The sequence below is a fragment of the Rasamsonia emersonii genome (genome assembly GCF_000968595.1).
Source record: "Rasamsonia emersonii CBS 393.64 chromosome Unknown ctg1118621760016, whole genome shotgun sequence".
NCBI classification, from domain to species: domain Eukaryota; kingdom Fungi; phylum Ascomycota; class Eurotiomycetes; order Eurotiales; family Trichocomaceae; genus Rasamsonia; species Rasamsonia emersonii.
In genome coordinates this window covers 17,879-38,308 of record NW_013563271.1, presented here as the reverse complement: position 1 = coordinate 38,308, position 20,430 = coordinate 17,879, and the positions used below count along the sequence as shown (strand labels likewise).

At 52.4% G+C, this 20,430-nt stretch overlaps 7 protein-coding genes across 7 annotated transcripts; 3 read left to right on the top strand and 4 right to left on the bottom strand.

Moving 5' to 3' along the window:
* Positions 1-1,622: 1,622 nt before the first annotated feature.
* Positions 1,623-2,853, bottom strand: T310_2153 (choline dehydrogenase; the record flags this gene model as incomplete). Its single annotated transcript, XM_013474960.1, has 5 exons — positions 1,623-2,309; positions 2,367-2,445; positions 2,486-2,638; positions 2,692-2,773; positions 2,820-2,853. 5 exons carry the CDS (start codon positions 2,851-2,853, stop codon positions 1,623-1,625), a joined length of 1,035 nt encoding a protein of 344 aa, XP_013330414.1.
* An 878-nt stretch (positions 2,854-3,731) lies between these two features.
* On the top strand, positions 3,732-5,713 carry T310_2152 (Catalase; the record flags this gene model as incomplete). Its single annotated transcript, XM_013474959.1, has 10 exons — positions 3,732-3,743; positions 3,801-3,834; positions 3,911-4,040; positions 4,086-4,320; positions 4,367-4,467; positions 4,515-4,638; positions 4,691-4,978; positions 5,029-5,113; positions 5,165-5,563; positions 5,634-5,713. 10 exons carry the CDS (start codon positions 3,732-3,734, stop codon positions 5,711-5,713), a joined length of 1,488 nt encoding a protein of 495 aa, XP_013330413.1.
* A 585-nt stretch (positions 5,714-6,298) lies between these two features.
* Positions 6,299-7,201, bottom strand: T310_2151 (antigenic cell wall protein; the record flags this gene model as incomplete). Its single annotated transcript, XM_013474958.1, has 1 exon — positions 6,299-7,201. The coding sequence occupies one exon, from the start codon at positions 7,199-7,201 to the stop codon at positions 6,299-6,301; it is 903 nt and encodes a 300-aa protein (XP_013330412.1).
* Positions 7,202-9,900: 2,699 nt separating this feature from the next.
* T310_2150 (uncharacterized protein) lies at positions 9,901-11,936 on the bottom strand (the record flags this gene model as incomplete). The annotated part of the gene is made up of 6 exons (XM_013474957.1): positions 9,901-9,923; positions 10,001-10,015; positions 10,075-10,814; positions 10,870-10,991; positions 11,040-11,326; positions 11,387-11,936. The coding sequence occupies 6 exons, from the start codon at positions 11,934-11,936 to the stop codon at positions 9,901-9,903; spliced, it is 1,737 nt and encodes a 578-aa protein (XP_013330411.1).
* A 1,687-nt stretch (positions 11,937-13,623) lies between these two features.
* Positions 13,624-14,113, bottom strand: T310_2149 (Mrsp1; the record flags this gene model as incomplete). The annotated part of the gene is made up of 3 exons (XM_013474956.1): positions 13,624-13,639; positions 13,704-13,997; positions 14,061-14,113. The coding sequence occupies 3 exons, from the start codon at positions 14,111-14,113 to the stop codon at positions 13,624-13,626; spliced, it is 363 nt and encodes a 120-aa protein (XP_013330410.1).
* Positions 14,114-16,858: 2,745 nt separating this feature from the next.
* T310_2148 (uncharacterized protein) lies at positions 16,859-17,741 on the top strand (the record flags this gene model as incomplete). The annotated part of the gene is made up of 3 exons (XM_013474955.1): positions 16,859-17,112; positions 17,161-17,462; positions 17,518-17,741. The coding sequence occupies 3 exons, from the start codon at positions 16,859-16,861 to the stop codon at positions 17,739-17,741; spliced, it is 780 nt and encodes a 259-aa protein (XP_013330409.1).
* Positions 17,742-18,482: 741 nt separating this feature from the next.
* On the top strand, positions 18,483-20,256 carry T310_2147 (uncharacterized protein; the record flags this gene model as incomplete). The annotated part of the gene is made up of 6 exons (XM_013474954.1): positions 18,483-18,635; positions 18,690-19,079; positions 19,128-19,167; positions 19,220-19,245; positions 19,294-20,039; positions 20,103-20,256. 6 exons carry the CDS (start codon positions 18,483-18,485, stop codon positions 20,254-20,256), a joined length of 1,509 nt encoding a protein of 502 aa, XP_013330408.1.
* Positions 20,257-20,430: the final 174 nt, after the last annotated feature.

Here is a 20,430-nt window from a genome sequence, read left to right as displayed (position 1 = left end):
GAAAAGAAACACCTAGGTTGTCTAGTGAACCCCCTAGTGTGACTGTGTGAATGATAGCTGGCCAGGTTGACATATTCCCTAAGCTGTACATAGTCCAGTGACGGGTGACGGACGCAGGATGGAGTACTAGAAGGAAGGATAGTGTTGAGGTCATTGAACTTCGACCTCGACACCTTATATTATTATTATGCCCTACTAGGTAGATATGTATCTACCAGAGGTAGCATTCCATTCCCGTGATGGGGTAGAATGCATGCGGATTCTCCGAGTAAAGACCGAATCAAGACGATTACGGCAATCGTTCAGAGTACATACTTGTACTGTATCCGTTCCTATCTATATGGAGCTTCTAAACGTCATCTATAAGAGCAGGTATACTGTGTGCATGACTCAGAATAGCTGGTTTCTACTAGCCATAACTGATCTGTCCCGCATTCGTGTAGTTGATGTCTCTCCAGCTGTAGTTTTTCTTGGAGTCATATACAGGATTTGTCTGGTTTGATTGTCACAAGGTGCTGTCTAAATGTCAAACGCATACATACAGGCCCAATGGCTCGTGTCTGTAACCAACAACCAGATCGACTATAAGAGGTCAAAGCGTCTAGGGAAGGTTAATTGCAGTTATCTGCCTAGCCCATAACTCATACCTCATGCGAGCCATAATCAGCATAATCAACGGGAGGTGTTCTTGTAGCTGCAAATATCTGCAAGGGCTCGGACGTACACGTGACCATCTCGTTCCTGAGACATTGATCGAAGCCAGAAGATTAGCTCTACACGCCGTGCGGAGAAGCAGAAGTCTATTCAGAGTAGAATGCGGGGAAGGCATGATGCAAGTAGAGTTTAATTTCAGTCTGGAGAGAACTTGCTGCCTGTCTTGATAGATAATAACAGTCAGATTGAAGCATGTGCAAGCAGATGCAAGTAACAATCCGTTCAGCGAGTCCAAATGTGAATTGTAATTGAGAAGTCGTTACTAACTAGTTACTTTCTACCTTTGGAGACCTGCTATCACAAGTATACTGCATTTCCTACCTGGGGAAAGGAGAAGTCAGAACTGACGGCTGACCTTGGTTCAACTGATCAATCGAGTACTAAAGTGTTCTACGCGTAGCCTTCATACTGAGGTGTAAACTATATGCTCTCTTGAATACTTATCTTTCGATATCCTTTTGGAATATTTTGCAGCTTGTTTGGATCTTCTGTCTATTCCAGGCAATAGGGTTCAAAATATCAGAATACTAGGGGGAAAAAAAACAGATCCACCCATGTTGGCTGTTTCTTAGTCAAGACGCAAGTATCCACTGTGCTTTTGATATTAGGTCGTGATTTACTCCGTATGCTAACATGATGGTATAACATCCCCCTGTCGTTGTTTTTTTTTTTGATTGATTCCTGACACTGGATGTCTCCTCTCTAGTGCGTAAATGAAACGATAAAAAAACTACTTGATGCAAAACCCTTCAGGTTGAAGCGCCTGCCGTCGCCATCAAGTAATATACTGACTTGCCCAGATGTGGTCCTTGCCATTCTCAGTATTTTCTTCCCGGTATACTATAGTCAACTTCCTACAGAAATCTGCCACAATCCACATCGCAAAGAGTGCTGCGCTGGCAGGCTGTTTACAATACAATGCTAGACAACAATATCAATAATAATGCTTTTCGACTGAAACGAATAATAAGTATACTCCATGAAAAATAGGCCGCGACGGCGCCGTCGTGCTGCGGCCCAGCACGCAGCTGGTGGTCGTCCAGCCCGTAGCCGTCCTTCAGGCGGAAGACATGCGGCAGGATGGGGTGGTCCAGTAGGTTCTGGCCGACGTGCGGCGAGTCGACGACGGTCTTGATGTTGAACTGCGCCAGGTCCTTCGCCGGCCCGATGCCCGACAGCAGCAGCAGCTTGGGCGACTCGTACACGCCGCCGGCGACGATGACCTCCCTGCGGGCCGTGACGACCAGGTCCTCGCCGTTGGGCCCGCGCACCTCGACGCCGGTGACGCGGTCGCCCTGGATGATCAGCCGCTTGCCGTGTGACGACGACAGCACGGTGATGTTGGGCTTGCCGACGAGATAGGACCAGCTGGACGAGCGCAGTCCGCGGTAGATGGTGTTGACGCAGTGCGTCAGGCCGGACATGGTGCCCGAGTAGATGTCGTCGGTCAGCTTCTGGCCCTTGCTCACCCACGCCTTCTTCAGCGCCTCGCGGAAGGGCTCGAGTTTGGGCACGAGCTCGGCGTGCAGGGGGCCGTTGCGGCCGATGTTCCTCAGCTTGGGGTAGAGGCCCAGGTCATCGTGGTAGTTTGCGGGCTGGAAACAGCATCAGCATCAGAATCAGCATCAGTATCAGCGTATCTCCTGGCACACCTTGTCAAAGTACTCCTTGACGCCCTCCCACGTCCAGCCAGACCCCCCGTAGGGCTCCCAGTCGTCGAACGTGCCCTTGCTGCCGCGCACCCAGGTGTAGTAGTTCAGACAGCTGCTACCCCCCCAGCACCTTGCCGCGCGTGTTGGGCTTCTCGACGCGCTCGTAGTCGTCGCGGTTGATCATGGTCGACTTGTACGCCCAGTCGTTGGGGCCGCCGTGGTTCTCGAACGCGCGCGCCAGCGTGGTGATCTCGGGGATGTTCTGGGGGTCGCTGCGCAGCGTGAGCAGAGGAGATGAAGTCAGAGATGATATTACTGCACATACCCTCGCCCAGCCTCGATCACCAACACCGACACCTTGGGGTTCTCGGTCAGCCGGCCAGCGACGACATTGCCAGCAGTGCCGCCTGCATGGTCAGCGTGTCTTGCTGTTAGGAGAAGCAGGATTCTTACCTCCGACAACGATGAAGTCGTACTCAGAGGCCATTTTGGGGACAGTTGTGTGGATGTTGGATGCGGACATAGCAACACGGGATAGATACTCGATTGCACAGATACTCGATTGCTCGAGTTGCAGCAACTCGAGAATGCTTGGCTTCTACCCTCTCTTTATATCTGCATCCTGGCAATCAAGGGATGACTTAGAGTTTAATCAGTCGTTCAAACATCGCTGGCGTGGTCACGGCGCGTCCAGCTGTGCGACCTCTGCGTGATGCTGAGTCGACGACTGCCGTGCAGCAGCCACGAAACCATCCACGATCCCGGTCGCATGCGTGCTGAATAACGAACGGGCATATCTCGGCGATGCGCGAGCGGGCTGGTTGCATCGCGAGGTCATCGCCTTGCCAAATGCGGAAATCTGTCGGACGCCCCGCGACGTTGCACCAAAAAGTCGTGAAATCACCTCGATGCCTGCACTGCACACGCCGTTTCCAGACTCGAGCGTTGCATGCACGCGCGGATGCAGCAAGTCGCTGCTCCCCCGGACGCCGCATGCATCGGCCGTCGACAGTCATGACACCATCCATGTCCCCTTCTCCCCAGGCATGTCCGTCCATCCTCGCTGCCCTGTCGCTGCGTCGTTAGTCATGAGCAGCTCAGTTGACGTAGATGCAATTGCTTGCGTCTCCACAGCGTGATGAAAACGATCTGATCGTGCCATCGACGCAGCGTCTGGCGCTGTTTACATATCCGCGCAATCCCGCTGGACGGGCGAAGGGCGCCCCTGGAGGCTATATATATTAGGTCTCTTAAGTGTCAGTCAAGTCGGAAGTGAACATGTCGATGTCCATGCTGCCCGTCAGAGCCAGCCGACTAATCAAATCAAAAAGCCCGAAGAGCCCTCTGTTCGGCCTAATCTTCACCATGTCGAAACACGTAGGCTATCTCTCTCCCCTGGAGGACTAGGCTGAAGGACTGGGCTAACTGTGATAGACTTCTTCTCGGCCTCACTACACGCTTGCTGAGGGTAGGTTTTGCCTGACTTCTCCTTCGCCTAATGCTAGCTCTACACACGAATCCTGTACTTATGCTGACTTCATCAGGTCGGCCTGTTGCCAACCCAAACACCGCTCTGCAGATCTCCAGGCCCGCTGGCGGTGGCCTGCTCCTGCTGCAAGACACCCAGCTGCTCGAGACCTTGGCTCACTTCAACCGCGAACGCATTCCTGAACGGTAGGATGCTCATCAAGTCATCTTGATCTGTACTCATGCCTGCAGAGTCGTCCACGCCGCGGCCGCCGGTGCCTATGGCGAGTTCGAGGTGACCCACGACGTGTCCGACATCACGTCCGCCGACTTCCTGAACGGCATCGGCAAGAAGACGCGCGTGCTGGCGCGCATCTCGACCGTCGGCCCTGAGAAAGGCGGTGCCGACGCCGTGCGAGACGTGCGCGGCTTCGCGGTCAAGTTCTACACGAAGGAGGGTAACAACGACTGGGTTTTCAACGACATTGTAAGCTCCCGCCCAGAAGAGAGAACACAGCAGACTGACTGGCCAGCCCGTCTTCTTCGTCCGCGACCCGATCAAGTTCCCGTCAATGAACCGCTCCCACAAGCGGCACCCGCAGACCAACTGCCATGACCCGAACATGTTCTGGGAGTGAGTTGGCTGTCAGTCTCACTTCGTGATATCTGCTGACCAGACAGCTTCCACGCGCACAACCAAGAGGGCATCCATGCGCTCATGCACATCCTCAGCGACCGGGGCACGCCCGCCTCGCTCCGTCACATCCACGGCTTCAGCGGCCACACGTACAAATTCACCAAGCCGGTGGGCTCTTTCTCTCTGCCAAGTCGAGAGACTCCCGAACTAACCGCCGCAGGACGGCTCCTTCAAATACGTCAAGATCCACCTCAAGTCCAACCAGGGCATCAAGACGCTCAACCGGCACGAGGCGGCCAAGCTCAACGGCGAGAACCCCAACCACCACACCGAGGACCTGTTCAACGCCATCGAGCGCGGCGACTACCCCAGCTGGACCGTCTACGTGCAGGTCATGGACCCCAAGGACGCCGAGAAGTACCGCTGGAACATCTTCGACCTGACGCGTGTGTGGCCGCACAAGGACTATCCGCTGCGGCCGATCGGGAAGCTGACGCTGAACGAGAATGTAAGTCATCAACATCTTTCAAAAATCGTAAGGACATGCTGACGATGCAGCCCAAAAACTACTTCGAGGACATTGAACAGGCCGCCTTTTCGCCGTCGACAATGGTCCCAGGCATTGCGCCGTCTGCCGATCCGAGTATGTATAGCCTCAATACTTCCGCAAACGGAAACTGACTCTCTTCCACAGTCCTGCAAGCCCGCATGTTCGCCTACCCCGACGCCGCGCGCTACCGCCTGGGCCCCAACTACCAGCAGCTGCCACCCAACGCAGCCAAATGCCCCGTGTACTCGCCGTACCAGCGCGACGGCTTCCCGTCGATCAAGGGCAACTACGGCGGCGATCTCAACTACGTGGGCTCGGGCGTGCTGCCGGTCTCGACGCGCGACATCCCCGAGAACCACCACGACCACTGGGTCGGCCAAGTCACCGCTTTCTCGTCCGAGGTCACCGACGAGGATTTTGTCCAGCCGCGCGATCTGTGGCAGAGGGTGCTGGCCAAGCAGCCCGGTCAGCAGGAGAATCTGATTGACAACGTGGCCAGTTTTGTGGCTGGTGCGCAGCCGGATATTCGGAAGAAGACTTACGGTAGTCCTCCTTCCTCCTTTAGGAGACTCCTGTGCTGTGTATTTTTAATGGCTAGGCTGACTTTTTGCAGAAATGTTCTCCCGCGTCGACAAGGACCTGGGCAGGCGTATTGCGGAGCAGGTCAAGAAGTACAACAACGGGTCTTCTTAATTGCCTTATTGCCTGGCCGACTGATTCCTGACTGACTGATTGATTTGTGGATATGGAATATACGGATTATAAGATCCATCAGACAGGATGGTACAGTACTATTTGTCTTGGCTTCATCGCTGAGGTATCCATTCCTGCGACGGATGACAGTCGTCCTAAACAACACAAATATGGCATATAAATGCATTCACAGGTATAATAGCGGAAGAATGCTACATGGATGAAAATACAAGATAGGTAACTACCTCTACTGAATGCCATCAAAAGTAATTTACTACGAATATTCTGCTTCAATCACTTAATTCCATTCGCTATATGAATTAACATCACATCGTATGGATATATACCGTCCTCGACAATAATCAAGGAGTGGTCGTAGTTGGTTCATTGATTGCCTGACTGACTGACTGACTGTGCTATTATTAAACTATTAATTATACAATACATCCATAAACGCTGCCATGCCATCCCACCTCGTCAGCGCACTGGTCGACAAGGGGAAATCTTTTCGAAAGAATGGAAGAATGCATTTGATTGATCAAGCTTTCACCAAGCTGATGAAAGTCATCATGCTTGTTTAGATGCCTAGAAAGCCAGCACGGCTGCCAGCGCTGCAACAGCGCCAACACCGCCGCTGATGCTGTTCACCGACGCCGCGCCGGTGTACAGAGGAGGCGAGGAGCTGGAGGTCGGCTTGCCGGGCAGACCGCTGCTTGGCTTGATTCCTGACGACGACGAAGGCGCGACGCCAGATGCTCCGGCTGAGGAGGAAGCAGGTCCAGTTGCAGTGGCAGATCCAGTGGCAGTGGCAGATCCGGTCGGAGTGGCAGTAGCAGTTCCAGTAGCAGTACCAGTAGTCGTGCCAGTCGCAGTAGTTGAGCTACCAGACCCAGTAGCCGTAGACGTAGCCGTAGCTGTAGACGTGCCCGTGCTGGACGAGCTGCCAGTCCCCTGGAACGCATCGATGCCCTTCTGAATGGCATCCGTGATGCCAGAAGCCAGCTGCTGGGCCACCGACGACAGCGACGAAGGGACCTTGGACGAGATGGCATTGGCGAGGTCCGCGGCAGCCGTCTTCTGCGACTGCAGGCTAGACTCGACCTGGCCGCCGGCGCCGGCCGCGACGAGCTGGCTCTTCTTCGCGATGAGGTCGTCGATAGCGCTCTGCACGTCCTTGGTCAGGTCCTCGACCGGACTGGTCAGCTGCAGCGCGTCGCTCTCGCTGAGCTGGTCCTGGCCGTTGATGGTCGAGACGCCCTGCGTGGTGGCGTCGGCGATGGCGTTGCCGGCGTCGAGCAGCGACGACGCCGACCCCCCGCTGTAGCTCTTGATCTGCGAGTCGAACGACTTGACCTTGCTGTCGATGTTGGCGATGACGCTGGTGAAGGTGCCCAGGTCACGCCTGGTGAGGGTTGGGTCGCGGACGACGACGGTGGGCGTCGCGACGGCGAGGCCGAGGGAGGACAGCAGGATGGCAGTAAACTTCATCTTGAGTGTCGAGAGTCTGGTACTGATTGTGTACTGAGCGAGCGTGCGGAACGAGCGTGATCAAGATAGTTCAGAGAACGGCCTGTGGGATATTCTCAGACTGGACGATCGAACTGGACGATCGATCGATCGTGGACAGCGGGTTTCACACCCTTTATATACCACAAAGCCAGCGACAAAGACTGCACTCCCCCCCTAGGTGTCGCCCTGATTCGCCATCCGGCGCAGACATCGCGATATCGACATGGATCAGGGGTCATCCCCAGAAAGTCAGCCCAAAAATCAACCCAATCGGTGGCAGACAAACAGCGCAGCTTCATTTCGGCAGTTCGGACAACCGCGGCTGAGAAGAGGGCTGGCATGTGCTCGCCAGTCGAATCGTGCTGAGTCAGTCGCATGAAGGGCATCCTGGATGATGGTTAGCGACTTGTCTCGATCCAGCATAGCAATGTCTCACTTGGATCAAACCTTCCCAGTAACGAGCTGCCGCCAAGGCTGAGGGTCTGCACGCCATCCATCGAGGTTATATCGCAAGATTCGCTGACCAGACACGTTGTCCCACTGTGCTGCTGCCAGGCTGGTATTTACCTGAAATTTCCCTGAATCTCGTGTGATGATATCTCGTCTGCTCATCAATAATTTCCTTTGGTTAGTTGTTCCGGCAGCTCAAGGCTAGAGGTCAGAATCGCATAATTCTCGTCATCCAGCCAGTATAGTATCATTAACCATGGTCTACACTCTGTTGGGAGTACTAAACAGCTAGCGCATGTCACCACCTATCAGGCAACTCCATGCAAGACAGATGGCCAACCCCATGGGGTGGAAGCGATTAGCGTTGCGCCATCAAATAATGCAACGCCACACGCCATGTTTCTGAGGGGTCTACGTACGGAGTAGGGTTCTGCTAGTCAGGTGGAAAGCATGTATCTGAATGCATAATAATGACCGGATCGATCACATGCATAAACTATCTAGTTGGAAGAAATAAAATAAAATACCTAGGTAAATTAATTGCTTGCAAGGATTTTGTTTGATCTAGAACCTTTCTCCTGATAATAATAGCCTTGTTATTCTATTCTCGTTTTAACTTGTATTATTCCTCTTCAGAATGGCAGACACACTTAAAGTTTGTGCAAATGGCACAATAATAGAATTTAGGGCTACTGCCAAGTCAATACCCTCGGTAGACTGACTGCTGTGAAGGACAGCATGCTGATTCGGTCAATACATACCAGCCTGTCCATCCCTTGGCTTTGCATGATCTTTGACATAACATATCTGCACAAATCCGTGTCCATACTCTATACGCACCGTTTCATTCTTTCTTCTAAAACCCTACCTTACAGCATTAAGCCTAGGTACATACCTTAGTGCCTAATTAAACAATACAGTTAGTTTAACGCTTAATATACTACTACATCCAATCCCTGACTGCATCCACAATTCCATCACGTAATGTAAATTGCTAAATTGTACCCCGTACGGGGAGTACTTACTAGTACTAAGTTAGGTGCCAACCAACAGTGTTGGCTTGTCATCTATTGGTCTGCATGTCTTTTACTGCTCTAACTCTGTACCTAACACTAAATACTCGGATCTCGGGGATTCAGACAAGCCGGGAGACAATTTAAATACAACCCCGCATTGTATTGGATCTTATGCCCGTCGCTAAAATTATACTTAGTCTGGAGTATGTTAAATTAAATTAAATTAGTCTCATCCTAGCATTAATGCACTTAACTCAGGGAGTCAAGAATCATGGTTACTTCAGTACTGCGTAACTACCTAGGTAGTTAGTTACTAGAGTACGTAGCTACGGAGTAGTGCATAATACACTACGACCGTCTGTTGATTGATTGATTTTTATTTGTATTTGTATTTTAATACGCGGAGATCCTGACGATCCTGATAATCCTGATAATGCTGCTGATCTCGATGATCATGGGCTGAATGATCGATGATCGATCGATCGATCGTCTATCAGATCGATTTTATTTTTAGGTAAACTACACCGCACATGTAGAAAACAATGTTAGCTAGTGAATTAAATAATAATGTCGACGGTTGGACTTGAACAATGAATGGAAGGAAAGGGGGAAAAACAAAAAGTCTCTAATAGCGTCCAAGTCACTGTATTATTCTCTCTACTCCGTATTATTTTATTCACTTCCCATCCCATCCCTGCCTATAAACGTACAGTACAGTACAGTACAGTACATTATGCACACTGCCCCCTTTTTCCCCTTTCATTCACAGCCTTAATTATTAATTAATTTAATTTTATTTTATTTTTAGGTAGCACGAATAAAACCGTTTACGGAGTATGCACCTGTGTGCATGCAGAGCAGGTTACTAGGTAGTCTAATTGATTAATTGCTTAATTGATTAATTAATTATCGATTCTAGACTATACTGAATTTCCTGTCTAGTTGTACTGTACTGTACTGTACATGGGTTAATAATCACTATTATTAATTCATTAATTACCCCTGAAAAACGTTGCGTCTGACCTGCTACTTAGCTCCGGGTGGTAACAATAGGTCGTATGTATGGATGTATTTAGATTGGATATCTAACAATAGCTGACAATAGCTGACTGATATCTGATCAGTGAGCATGAGTTCTGAATAAAGACATTATGTTAGTTTTTTTTTCTTTTTCTTTTCCTTCTTCTTTTCTTTCCTTTTCTTTCCTTTTATCTATCGTAACTCATAGCTTATACCTATTATTAGTACAGTACAGTACATGTTATATGTTATATGTTATATGTTATTTTACCGAGCACGCCAGAATACATACCATGATCCCGCCCGTCTATAGACATATTTCTTTTCCCTCTTTTTTTCTGTCGTTTTTTTTGCCTAATTGCTAACCCCCATGAATCGACGACAACAACGAATCCACAGTCCAATACTCGTCGTCATCGTCAACATTATAGATATCCTTCTCAAACTTCCCGCTGAACATGTTGAGCAGACACCGCTCCACGCCAATGCGCGCCTCGCTGCTCAGCGACGTCAGCACCTCCGTCATGTGCACCACGTAGTTGGCCCGGCTGGCGTTGTCGGACTGGTTCATGAAGTGCTCCAGCAGGAACGCTCGCAGGTTGCTGATCGACCCGCCCCAGAAGTCGCGCGTCTCGGCCAGGGCGGCGTCCAGCACCGCGAGGTCGTCTTTCTCGTTCTCCGGGATGGCGGGCCATGACGACGAGTCTTGCGCCGACGTCGATGCCACGACGTCGCGGAACGACGACGACGTTGATTCCTGCAGCATCACGCCGATGTAGAATAGACATACGATGCGGTCGTATTCAAACGGACTGGTCTGCGAGGCTGACTCCGATGTGTACGTGTGCTGGCTCTGCCGGAACGACGTCCGCAGGAAGCTGACCGCTTCGTACAGCGTCGGATACCGCCGCAGTCCCTCCGAGTGCAGCCAGCGCGATCCCCCCATCAGGCTCCGCATGTCCTGGATGAACGAGATCAGCCAGAGCGAGCGAAGCTTGCGCAGATCGACCGTTGCGCCCGTCGAGGCCATGTAGGCCAGCGAATTCGATATCTCGGAGATGTGGTTGGACGGGTAGAACCAGGAGGGTTTGGCCATTAACGAGATGCTACATAAATACATCATGTCAGTACACGCCAGACCACTACAAAGCGACAACTTACAGTTGCAGAACCAGTCCTAGACGCCAGTTGCCTTGCAGAGCCGCTATGCCGCCTCTCGCTTTGATCATCCTCTCGAGTCCATCGCGATGCACTCTCCACACATCTTCCGTTCCCCAGTATCTCTACACGGCGTTAGCAAAGCACATACACTGCATGAGGTTCAGACACACCTCAAAAGTTAGCAATCTCACCACCGCCGCAAACGTGTGGTCGCTCAGCATGGTGCTTTCGTCCTGCAGCCACTTGTTGACCAGACTGACGGCTTCGACCTTGTACTTCAGCACCTCCATGGAATGCTTCTCGCCGCGGAGGTAGGCCAGATGGGCGGCCGAGTGTGCCAACATGCCATTGAACGACGCCGCGTTGGACAGATCAAGAGGAAACCACACATCCCGCATGGGATTGAAGTCGACCGTTGGCGACTGCTCAAACATCATCGCCGCATGCGTGCTCAGCCCTAACCTCGTTAGCAAGACGGCGTGTGGCGGCGTGTGGCGGCATGCGTGCTGGGACTTACAGTGATGCAGCAATTCATGGTGTCTGGCCGTCAGCCTGACCGGAAACGTGTCGAACGGGTCTAAACTGACGGCCGCCAGCGCATGGTTCATGCCTGTCAGCGCCTGCGCCGCGACGCCGAGAGGCTGCTGCCGATGCTCGTCAGGATGGGACGAATCGCCGTGAGAAGCCGTAGCCGACTCGTCGGCACTCCATTGCATCGGCGTCAATGCCTGGGACTGGTGATCGTCGGCGGTGGTGCTCACAGTGCTTGGATCGGAGACAGTATGTGTTCGCGAGACGTCTTCCTGCTGCTCTGTGGCGGCTGCGGCGGCGGGCTTGGGCACCAGACGGCGGCTGCTGGGCAGGGAGCGACTCTGGCTCTGCTGCAGCAGCTTCTGCTGCTTGCGTTTCCTCCATGACTCGCGCATGGCATGGCTGCGCGCGCGGGAGTCGTCCTGCTGGGTGACAAAGGTGAACGTGCGAGCGCCGACTTGCGCGGGACGGTCGACGCCTTCGCGCCGGGATTTCCGGCGAGCAGCCGCATCGCTACCATCTGAATCATCGGCCATGGAGAAGAGAAATAAGGTCTCAGAACTCGGGAAGCTCTTCTTGGTCAAATCTGCAGGACATGATTACTGTGCGAGGTGAGGTCGGTCTGGAGGCGATCAAGCTCGGAGTTGCCGTGCTGTGAACGGCCAGACAAACGCGCAGACCTCCGGATCGAAACTGCCTCGCTAGAGATGTCGACGCCGGATTGCTACAGCCAACACAGACATGCTCAGCGGGTGGAGCGAAACTGGAGCTGGAGCTGGAGCTGGATGACTGCCAGCAAGGAGGAAGAGAGCTCGAGCTTGCGTCACGGCGGTGTCGGAAGCAGCACTGCTTAGTCAGCCGTCCTCCACTGTGGAGCAGTGGAGATGCACAAAAAGATATCACAAACAAGATGAACTGAATAGATACGGAGTATAGGGCATTCTGTTGATATACTCGTTTGTCGTTGAGAGTCAATGCGGTGCTTCCAGAGGGTCCCGCAGGCTGACAAGACGGACAAGACAGAAATATATAATTGCGGACTATCTTAAATTGCAGTAGAAAGAACAGTTCTAGTCACGAGCACACTTCGAAAGCTAAAGCTCGATAAGCAGAGCCTCTTTAATTTACGTAATATAATACTAATCTCTCTTGATAAGCAGTCACTATTGACGAGCTGTAAGGACTAGCTAGGTCTTAACCTCGGACAATTAGAATTAACCTTAACAGTCGGAAACGCAAGTTTAGATCGACTTCAATCGTGCTGAAGATTAAAAAGAATTTATTTAAAAGGAATTTATTTAAAAAGAATTCCTTAAAAATAATCCCTTTAAAATAATCCATTTAAAAAATAAATAAATAACTCATACAATTACTCTTCAATTTCCATTTATTCCCCCCCCCCAATTCCACTAATCCAACGGATAAAATGATATAGCTGCTGTCTAGGGCCTTTGTGACCTCCATAATGTATTACACCAAGACAATCAACGTGATTAAAAATGGAAGTCGTCCGATTACATTGGGGCAAGATTCGTCCTTCTTTTTTGTCTTTTCAACGTCCACGTCTGCGTTCTACGAGAAGTATGTCATTAATTAGGTCGTTCTGTATGTAGAATAATTGTGTCAGCATCTGGAAATGCTGACAATTTCTAGTAATGCTACACTGATATAATTTCTTCAAGGGATGAACAATAATAAAGTACCCAAGAGGGTGAAACAATGAACAATGGGACAATGTCACAAACGGACAAACAGACAATGAAACAAACAAAACAGGGAACAAGGAACAAACGAGGTACTGTACGTACAGTACAAAAATGACGAGTATCGTCGATCTTATCTTTCTTCATTTCATACTGGACCAGTACAGTACAGCGTAGAAGACGTAATGTACGACAAAGAGGGTTATTGTATTACACGTTGATCGACAGACCAGTGTAACTAGTCTACCAGTCTATTACTTAGTATACTTAGCTAGATGGAAAGGAAAGAAAGAAAGCAAAGAGTCAACAACCAAGCGAGTGTATTTATTCAACTCGAGTCAAGTCAAGTACAGACAAACAAATATGTACAAGTACAAACAATCAAGATAAGCAAGTATACACAATCTATCTCACAGAAGGAAGATAGAAAGAAAGAAAGAACCTCCAACACCACTCCCGAGATAATTCTCGGATAAATCCCTCAGTGTGACGAGGCCGAGTCTTGTGGAATTTGTGGAATCTAGTTAATAAACTCCCTACACCTCGCATTAGCATCCATCAATCCATGATCCATGATCATTCTTCCTGTAGATGACTTACCACTCAACGTTGAACGTGCCCAGAGGAGAATTGTTGGTCAGCTGGTTCCACGCGCCAATGCTGAAGTCAACGTCGCCCGCGCCGCAGCTCGGGCAGGTGTCGGCCACCGTCACGGTCAGCTCGTTGCCCAGGCCGCCGACGCCGTCGTTGCTGCCCGTGTTCTTGGCCCGGATCTGCTTGCCGCAGTAGGATTTGCCGTTGGCGATGGCGGCGATCAGGTCCGAGTCGGAGTGCACCTGGCCGCAGGAGCCGGCGACGCCGTACTGGTAGTAGGCGGTGCCGCGGCCGGTGGAGCTGTATACAATTAGTATAGAAGAAGAGAGGAAGAAGAAGATGATGATGAAGGAGGAGACTTACGCCGACACGGCAGCGACGAGCGAAGTGAAGAGAACAAGACCCTGGGCGAGCATTTTGACTAGAGGAATGAATGAAGTTGTTGATGGATATAGATGAAGAGAATGAACTTTGAGAGACTTTGAGCTTTTGTTTCTCGTCTTCTGACTGTTGCTGCTTGATGTCTGTTGAAGCTCGCCAGATGCTGGTATCTTGAGCCTCTTTTATATTCGCAGTCTTCGACCTCAGGAGGAGCCACGCAGCGACTGCGTCATACTCCCTCGATGCTCTTGCTCATGCTGATGCTGATGCTGACGCTGACTCTGCTGACGCCGGCAGACGACGACCTACGACGACCTATCGGGATTCGAAACCATGCCTAGCGGCAGTCGTTTCGAATCCTTCGTCCTTGCGCCAAGGGGAGAAACGCGCTTCGACAAGGATTCTAGAATGGCTCTCATGGCTCTCATCTGCCGCTGCATACGCAGGCCATTGGATGTCGTACATGATGCGTAAATCCGGAACCACGAAAAGCAGTCCCGGTGGATCGATTCGGCCCCAGATCCTTGCTGCGTCGGTTCTAGTCGTGGCCGTTAGAGGGACTGGCGTTTGCTTAGCTCTGGCTAGTAGCTCACCTTATTTTACGCTCTCCGCGAGAGCATGGCATGGCTATTTAGTTAGTGCATGCACGAGCTAATCTCGGACCGCGTGGGTGCAAGTAAGCTTGCTTGCTGCAACCGTAGCAGTGGGAAATCCAGGCACCGAGAACGGTCATTGGCGAGATCAATATCCACCGCGATTAGAGTGCGTCCCTGGCTCCGTGCTAGGATTCAAGGTACGCTCGGAGATGACGGTCTTGCCCCGAAGGGAAAGCCGCTGTCAGACCTAACGATTGTAACTTTGGCATGGCGTGAACCTTGCTGCTTCTTCTGTCAGCAGTAATCAGAGGGTAAAAACTTATCTGACGCGCCTGCTCGGGTTTCATCTTGCCATTGGTGTGTCTGTGAATGTCAGACTGTGGGTCTTGGTGGATGAATTTTCCACGGCTGTCCTGACGAGTATATTCTTATTCTGTCTGTGTAATGAACAAGATGGACCATTTGGATCGCCAATTAGTCAGATACTAAGGTACACCCCTAAGGTACCTGGCGAATGGTTTAGTATGACGGCTAGTGTAGGTACCTTGGTCCCTAAGGTTAGTATTTGTCCCTAAGGTAGCATTCGCTTGGCTAACCCCTGAAGGGCTAGATTAGTGCATCTCGGTGATATTTTCCCCGAAAGAGAGATATTAGTGACGCCGGCAGACGGTATTTCCTGGCCTAAATAGGCGATAGTGAAGCTTGGCTATAGCTCTGTCGATGTATACCGTCTTCAGTCTATATTGCTGAGATTTGCTGACTCATCACTAACTGAAAGAGGAGATGGTCAGTGAATTGAGTTCTGATGTATACTGGTTGGAGCCTAGTGAAACAATTCATCAGTTACCCTGTAGCCAAGAATAATGATCCTGCGTATATCGTTATCTCAGTTAGTGCTCCTACAACTTGCGTATGTAGGTCGATAGATCTTGGCTTGCGGAGGAGTACTCCGTAGAAACCACAGACGTAGGAAGTGGCATCCCGTCCAGCAGATCCGTGGCGTCAGGATACGCGCGTGCATACTGGCTGTGGCGAAAACTGCGGGGTGAGGCTGCCGGCTTGCCGCATCTGGGCAAGGGGAGGATCATGGCGATGGCGCGAATACGCAGGAACGGCAGCCTTGCAGTAGCGCGTCTAGAAAATAACCTCAGGAGCTAGATCTGAACGCAATTGATTAATTGTTGTGGTCTGCTCTGTTGTACGGTTCCTGACGCGTGGCGGGGGCGGAAAATGCGCAACTCGCAGCGTGGAACGTGGAATCAAAGGAAATTAAAGATAGCGGCTCTCCGTCGGCGCTGATAAGCAGATTTCCGATCAAGATTAGGATTATTTCGGATTATTTGCTGACTCATCGCAGGAACAGGCTTAGGTCGCATCGCGTGGCCCCAGCTCTGCCCCATCGTGGCATTGGCCCCGATTGACAATTAACATTGAGTTGTGCAGCGCCAGGGGGAGCTAATGCTGAGTTTAACCTGCAACAGCCGACATGCTACCTCACTGCCTGCCCATCTGTATCTGGAGTGGAGCGTACCGTGTGCTCCAGGATGGAAGGCCCGGAAATCCATCGTCTACGGCCATATCCATCTCTATCTGTGTGGAGTCCGGTATAGGACCCGAAATCCTTGGCTGAAGATGAGCCTATTCGCAGCTGCCGTCACATGGCCATGAGCATTTGTGAGCATTGGCCCATGCGGCTCTCAGGCATGCTCATCCTGCTCGTCCGGAGATGCCATGATCCCTGCCTGAAGGTAGCATCCCGACGGAGTGTCGTTTCATCTCCACCATGGCTTCCACGCTGAAGTTACACTTCCCCAACGTCGAACGGCTATCTCGACCCGCGGTTGGTCGATGACTGCCCGTCTGAACGACCCCCAGTTCAAGTTGGACTTATGCTACCTCGTACGATGCTCCATGGCCCCGGATGCCAGGGGCAAGAGCCCGCGCTCAGGGCTTCTAGAAGGCCTCCATCTTCGATTCTGTATCTCCTGACCGTTGAGTCTGGGGTATAAAAGATGGACAGACGCCGTGGATCAGGCTCTCGTTCCATCATCAAGCAGAACGAGCTCGAGTAGCCAGGTTTCGGTGCAGCCTTCCATTCCTTTGATTGCGTTCATTTACACTCCTTGTTTTCAGACAAAGACCACTATCCTTCAGTTCAGTTCACTTCAGTTCAATCCTTTCAAAATGTTTGTTCGCAACCTGCTCCTCGCTGGATCCGTGATCAGCCTCGCCCAGGCGGCTCCTACCCAGACCATCAAGGCGATCGCCCGCGCGATCGCTGCCACCGGTGAGAAGGTCACCAACGGGGCTGCCGTGAAGACCGTCAACGACAACGACGGTGTTGGTGCGGGCACAGACACCTACAAGCAGTACAACGGTGACGGTTCGACGGCCGCGGGCTGGCCCTCCCAGTCTCAGTGGGTTTCTTTCGAGGACATGTAGGTGACTGCGGCCAATTTGCATTCGATCTGATCTGACGATCGCAGGTTCAACGCCAACAAGGCCCTGATGAAGGAGTCGTGCGCCCAGTTCGGCCAGGCCAACAACAGCGACGAGGAAATCCAGGCCATCCACGACGCCATCGAGCAGATCGCCGCCCAGACCTACGTCGACCACCGCTTCATCCTGGCCGTCATCATGCAGGAGTCTGGCGGCTGTGTGCGCGCGCCGACCACCTACGGCAGCGTGGCCAACCCGGGTCTGATGCAGGACCACGCAGGCAGCGCGAGCTGCTATAACGTCAACCCGTGCCCAGCGTCGACCATCACGCAGATGATCTCGGAAGGAAGTGAGTACTGGAAACATACACAATCAGAATGATCCCTGCTAATGATTTCTTCCAGCCGCCGGCACGACTAGCGGCGACGGTCTCGCCAACACCCTCAACGAGGCCCCCGCGGGCTCTGGCGCGCAGGCCTTCTACCAGGCTGCACGGATCTACAACTCGGGCTCGATCGACCCGTCTGGCGACCTCGGCAAGGGCGTCGCCACGCACTGCTACGCGTCGGACATTGCCAACCGCCTGACCGGCTGGGTGACTGCGCAGAAGACCTGCACGCTGGACTAGAGGCCCGGCGGGTCGACATGCTGCGCTGTGGGCGGTGAATCGTTCGTTTCAGACTAGCATCCGCAGGGCGGTATGTCAGAAGTCTCCTGTTATTTCTGTACATAGATTAGATTCTTTGGGTAGGATAGGATAGGTTCAATGGAGGATTACTGCCTGCTTTCTAGCATTAGATTCTCTCAGTATGTTCAGTAAGATAGTTATCTGTCCATTACATAAGCAGGCTAGTCCGCAACAGGCAAGTGGATGTCTAAGCTTATCCCCCGCATTTCCCCCTTTTTTTCCCTTGCTCGTTCGAGAAATTCGCCTGCGGATCCTGACCGTATTCGTGGGAATTGATTCTGGGGAATTCTCCTGCTGGCAACGGTTGCCGACGATAGTCACGATACGGGGAGCTGTGTCTGCTGTCCGGTCTGCAGCTCGTCCATTGCTGGGCATTGTGCTGCTCTGCTGAGAAACAATGCTGCTGTTTTCCATCGCAGAAAATCTACGAATGATGTCTTCTTATTCTTCTTCTTCCTATCAACCAGAATCTGCGACATGACGTCTGCAGTAGCTTCCCCTGCTGTGTTACTCGTGTAACACGCGTCGTGGCCGTCGTCATGGCCGTCGATCTGGCCTTCTCCAGACCGGCAGATCCTCCGACCCCACATCGCATGCCAATAAATACGGGGTAGACCCCTGCCCCGGCTGCAGGATGATGTCTTCTTTCCGCTGCACGTTCTGCTGCTTGTGTGCAAGATCATGGATGCCGGTGCCTCCAGCTCCGTCCACGTCGAGGTGGCCGCTGGCCAGGAGAAGCACGTGGACGAGCACGTGAAGGGCGTGACCGCCCCTTTGGATCCTCATGGCTTCGCGCTCGTTCCAACTCCCAGCCATTTCAGAGACGACCCGTTGGTAAGATCGTCTCTAGTTCCAAAGATTCCATTCGATACTGACTGTCCTGTCCAGAACTGGCCCTCCTGGCTCAAATGGCTGGTCCTCCTTCAAGCCTCCGTCATGGCCCTGCTGGGCCCGTTCAACTCAGCCGTCATCAACCCAGCCCTGCTGCCCCTGGCCGACAACTTCCACATCTCCAAAGTCGAGGCCTCGTGGCAGACGACCATCAGCATCCTGGCCGCCGGCGTGGCGCCGCTGTTCTGGACCCCGCTGGCCAACATCTACGGCCGGAGACTCATCTACCTCGTCTCGACGCTCATCGGGATCGGCGCGACCATTGGCACGGCCCTGTCGACGACATGGGCTGGTATGCTCGTCGCTCGCGTGTTCAGCGGCGCGGCTACCAGCGCGCCCATGGCGCTGGGGGCGGCCGTTGTCAGCGACATGTTCTTTCAGCATGAGGTTGGTCCGCATGCCTGCTGTAGGTGATTGCTAGCTAACGCTGCGTAGAGAGGCACCAAGATGGGTGTCTGGACGGTCTTTCTGACGAGTGAGTGAACCCAATCCTGCAGAAGAACTTGTACTAAGAGATATCATGATAGATGGCGCTCATGTCGCACCAATCATTGTAAGTAAGCTCAACAATCAAAACAAAGATGGTCGACTGACGTTGCAGGGCGGGTATCTGGCCGAAGCGGCTGGCTTTCGCTGGTGCTTCCACCTGCCGGCCATCGTCGGCGCCTTCATGTTCGTTCTGATGATCTTTGCCTTCCCGGAGACGCTGTTCTCGCGGTCAGAAGAAAGCCTTGCGCGGCACCGCGAGCGGACGTACTGGCAGATGCTGTTCAACTTCCGCGAGAACTGCCTGCGTGACCGACGCCTGCTCCTGCGCGACTTTGTGCGCCCGTTTGAGATGCTCCAGTACCCGTCCGTCGCGCTGACGGTCCTGCACTATATGATTTCCTTCGGCTTCTGCACCGTGCTGCCCGCTGTGACAGTCGCCATCCTCTTCTCGCAGGCGTACGACTTCGGCACGGGGATCATCGGCCTGATGCTGGGTCTCCCGCTGCTGGTCGGGTCCGGGCTGGGCGAGTTCCTATCCGGCCCGTTCTCGGACTGGGTCATGTACCGGTACGCGGCGCGGCACGACGGCGAGCGCAAGCCCGAGGCGCGGCTACCGGCGTGCATCGCGAGCGTGCTCCTCTCGCCCGCGGGGATCATCATCTACGGCGTGTGTCTGCAGCACCACACGCCATGGATCGGGCCCGTGATGGGGATGGTGATTGCCAGTTTCGGCCTACAGCTGACGACGACCGTGACGTATACGTACTGCAGCGACTGCTACAAGCCGCAGTCAGGCGAGATTGGGACACTGTACAATTTCGCGCGCCAGGTGTTTTCGTTTCCGATTGGGTTTTATGCGTGAGTGCAGCCGCCACCATTTCCTGGGGCGTCCTAGACAATACTAACTAGATGCTGTGATAGCATCTCCTTTGCAGACCGCATCAGTCTGCAATGGGCATGGTTCACCTTCGCCATGCTTGCCGTGGTGCCGTTTTCGGGAATTATCGCCCTGATCGTCAAGGGGGAGGAATGGAGGAAGAAACTCGGGTCTCCGCAGTTTCATCAGGATATTTAGCGAATTTCGATATGAGCAGTTACTTTTTTTTTTTCGTTTTTTGTTTGGTTTGCTCTCACTTCCGGAGTGTTAAGAATAGAATGCTTGTTGTGTTAACTTCAATACAGTGCATAAATTAGGTTCAGAACCTAATTGACCATTAGCTGTATGCCGTTCCAGAGATATCGTTCTTAT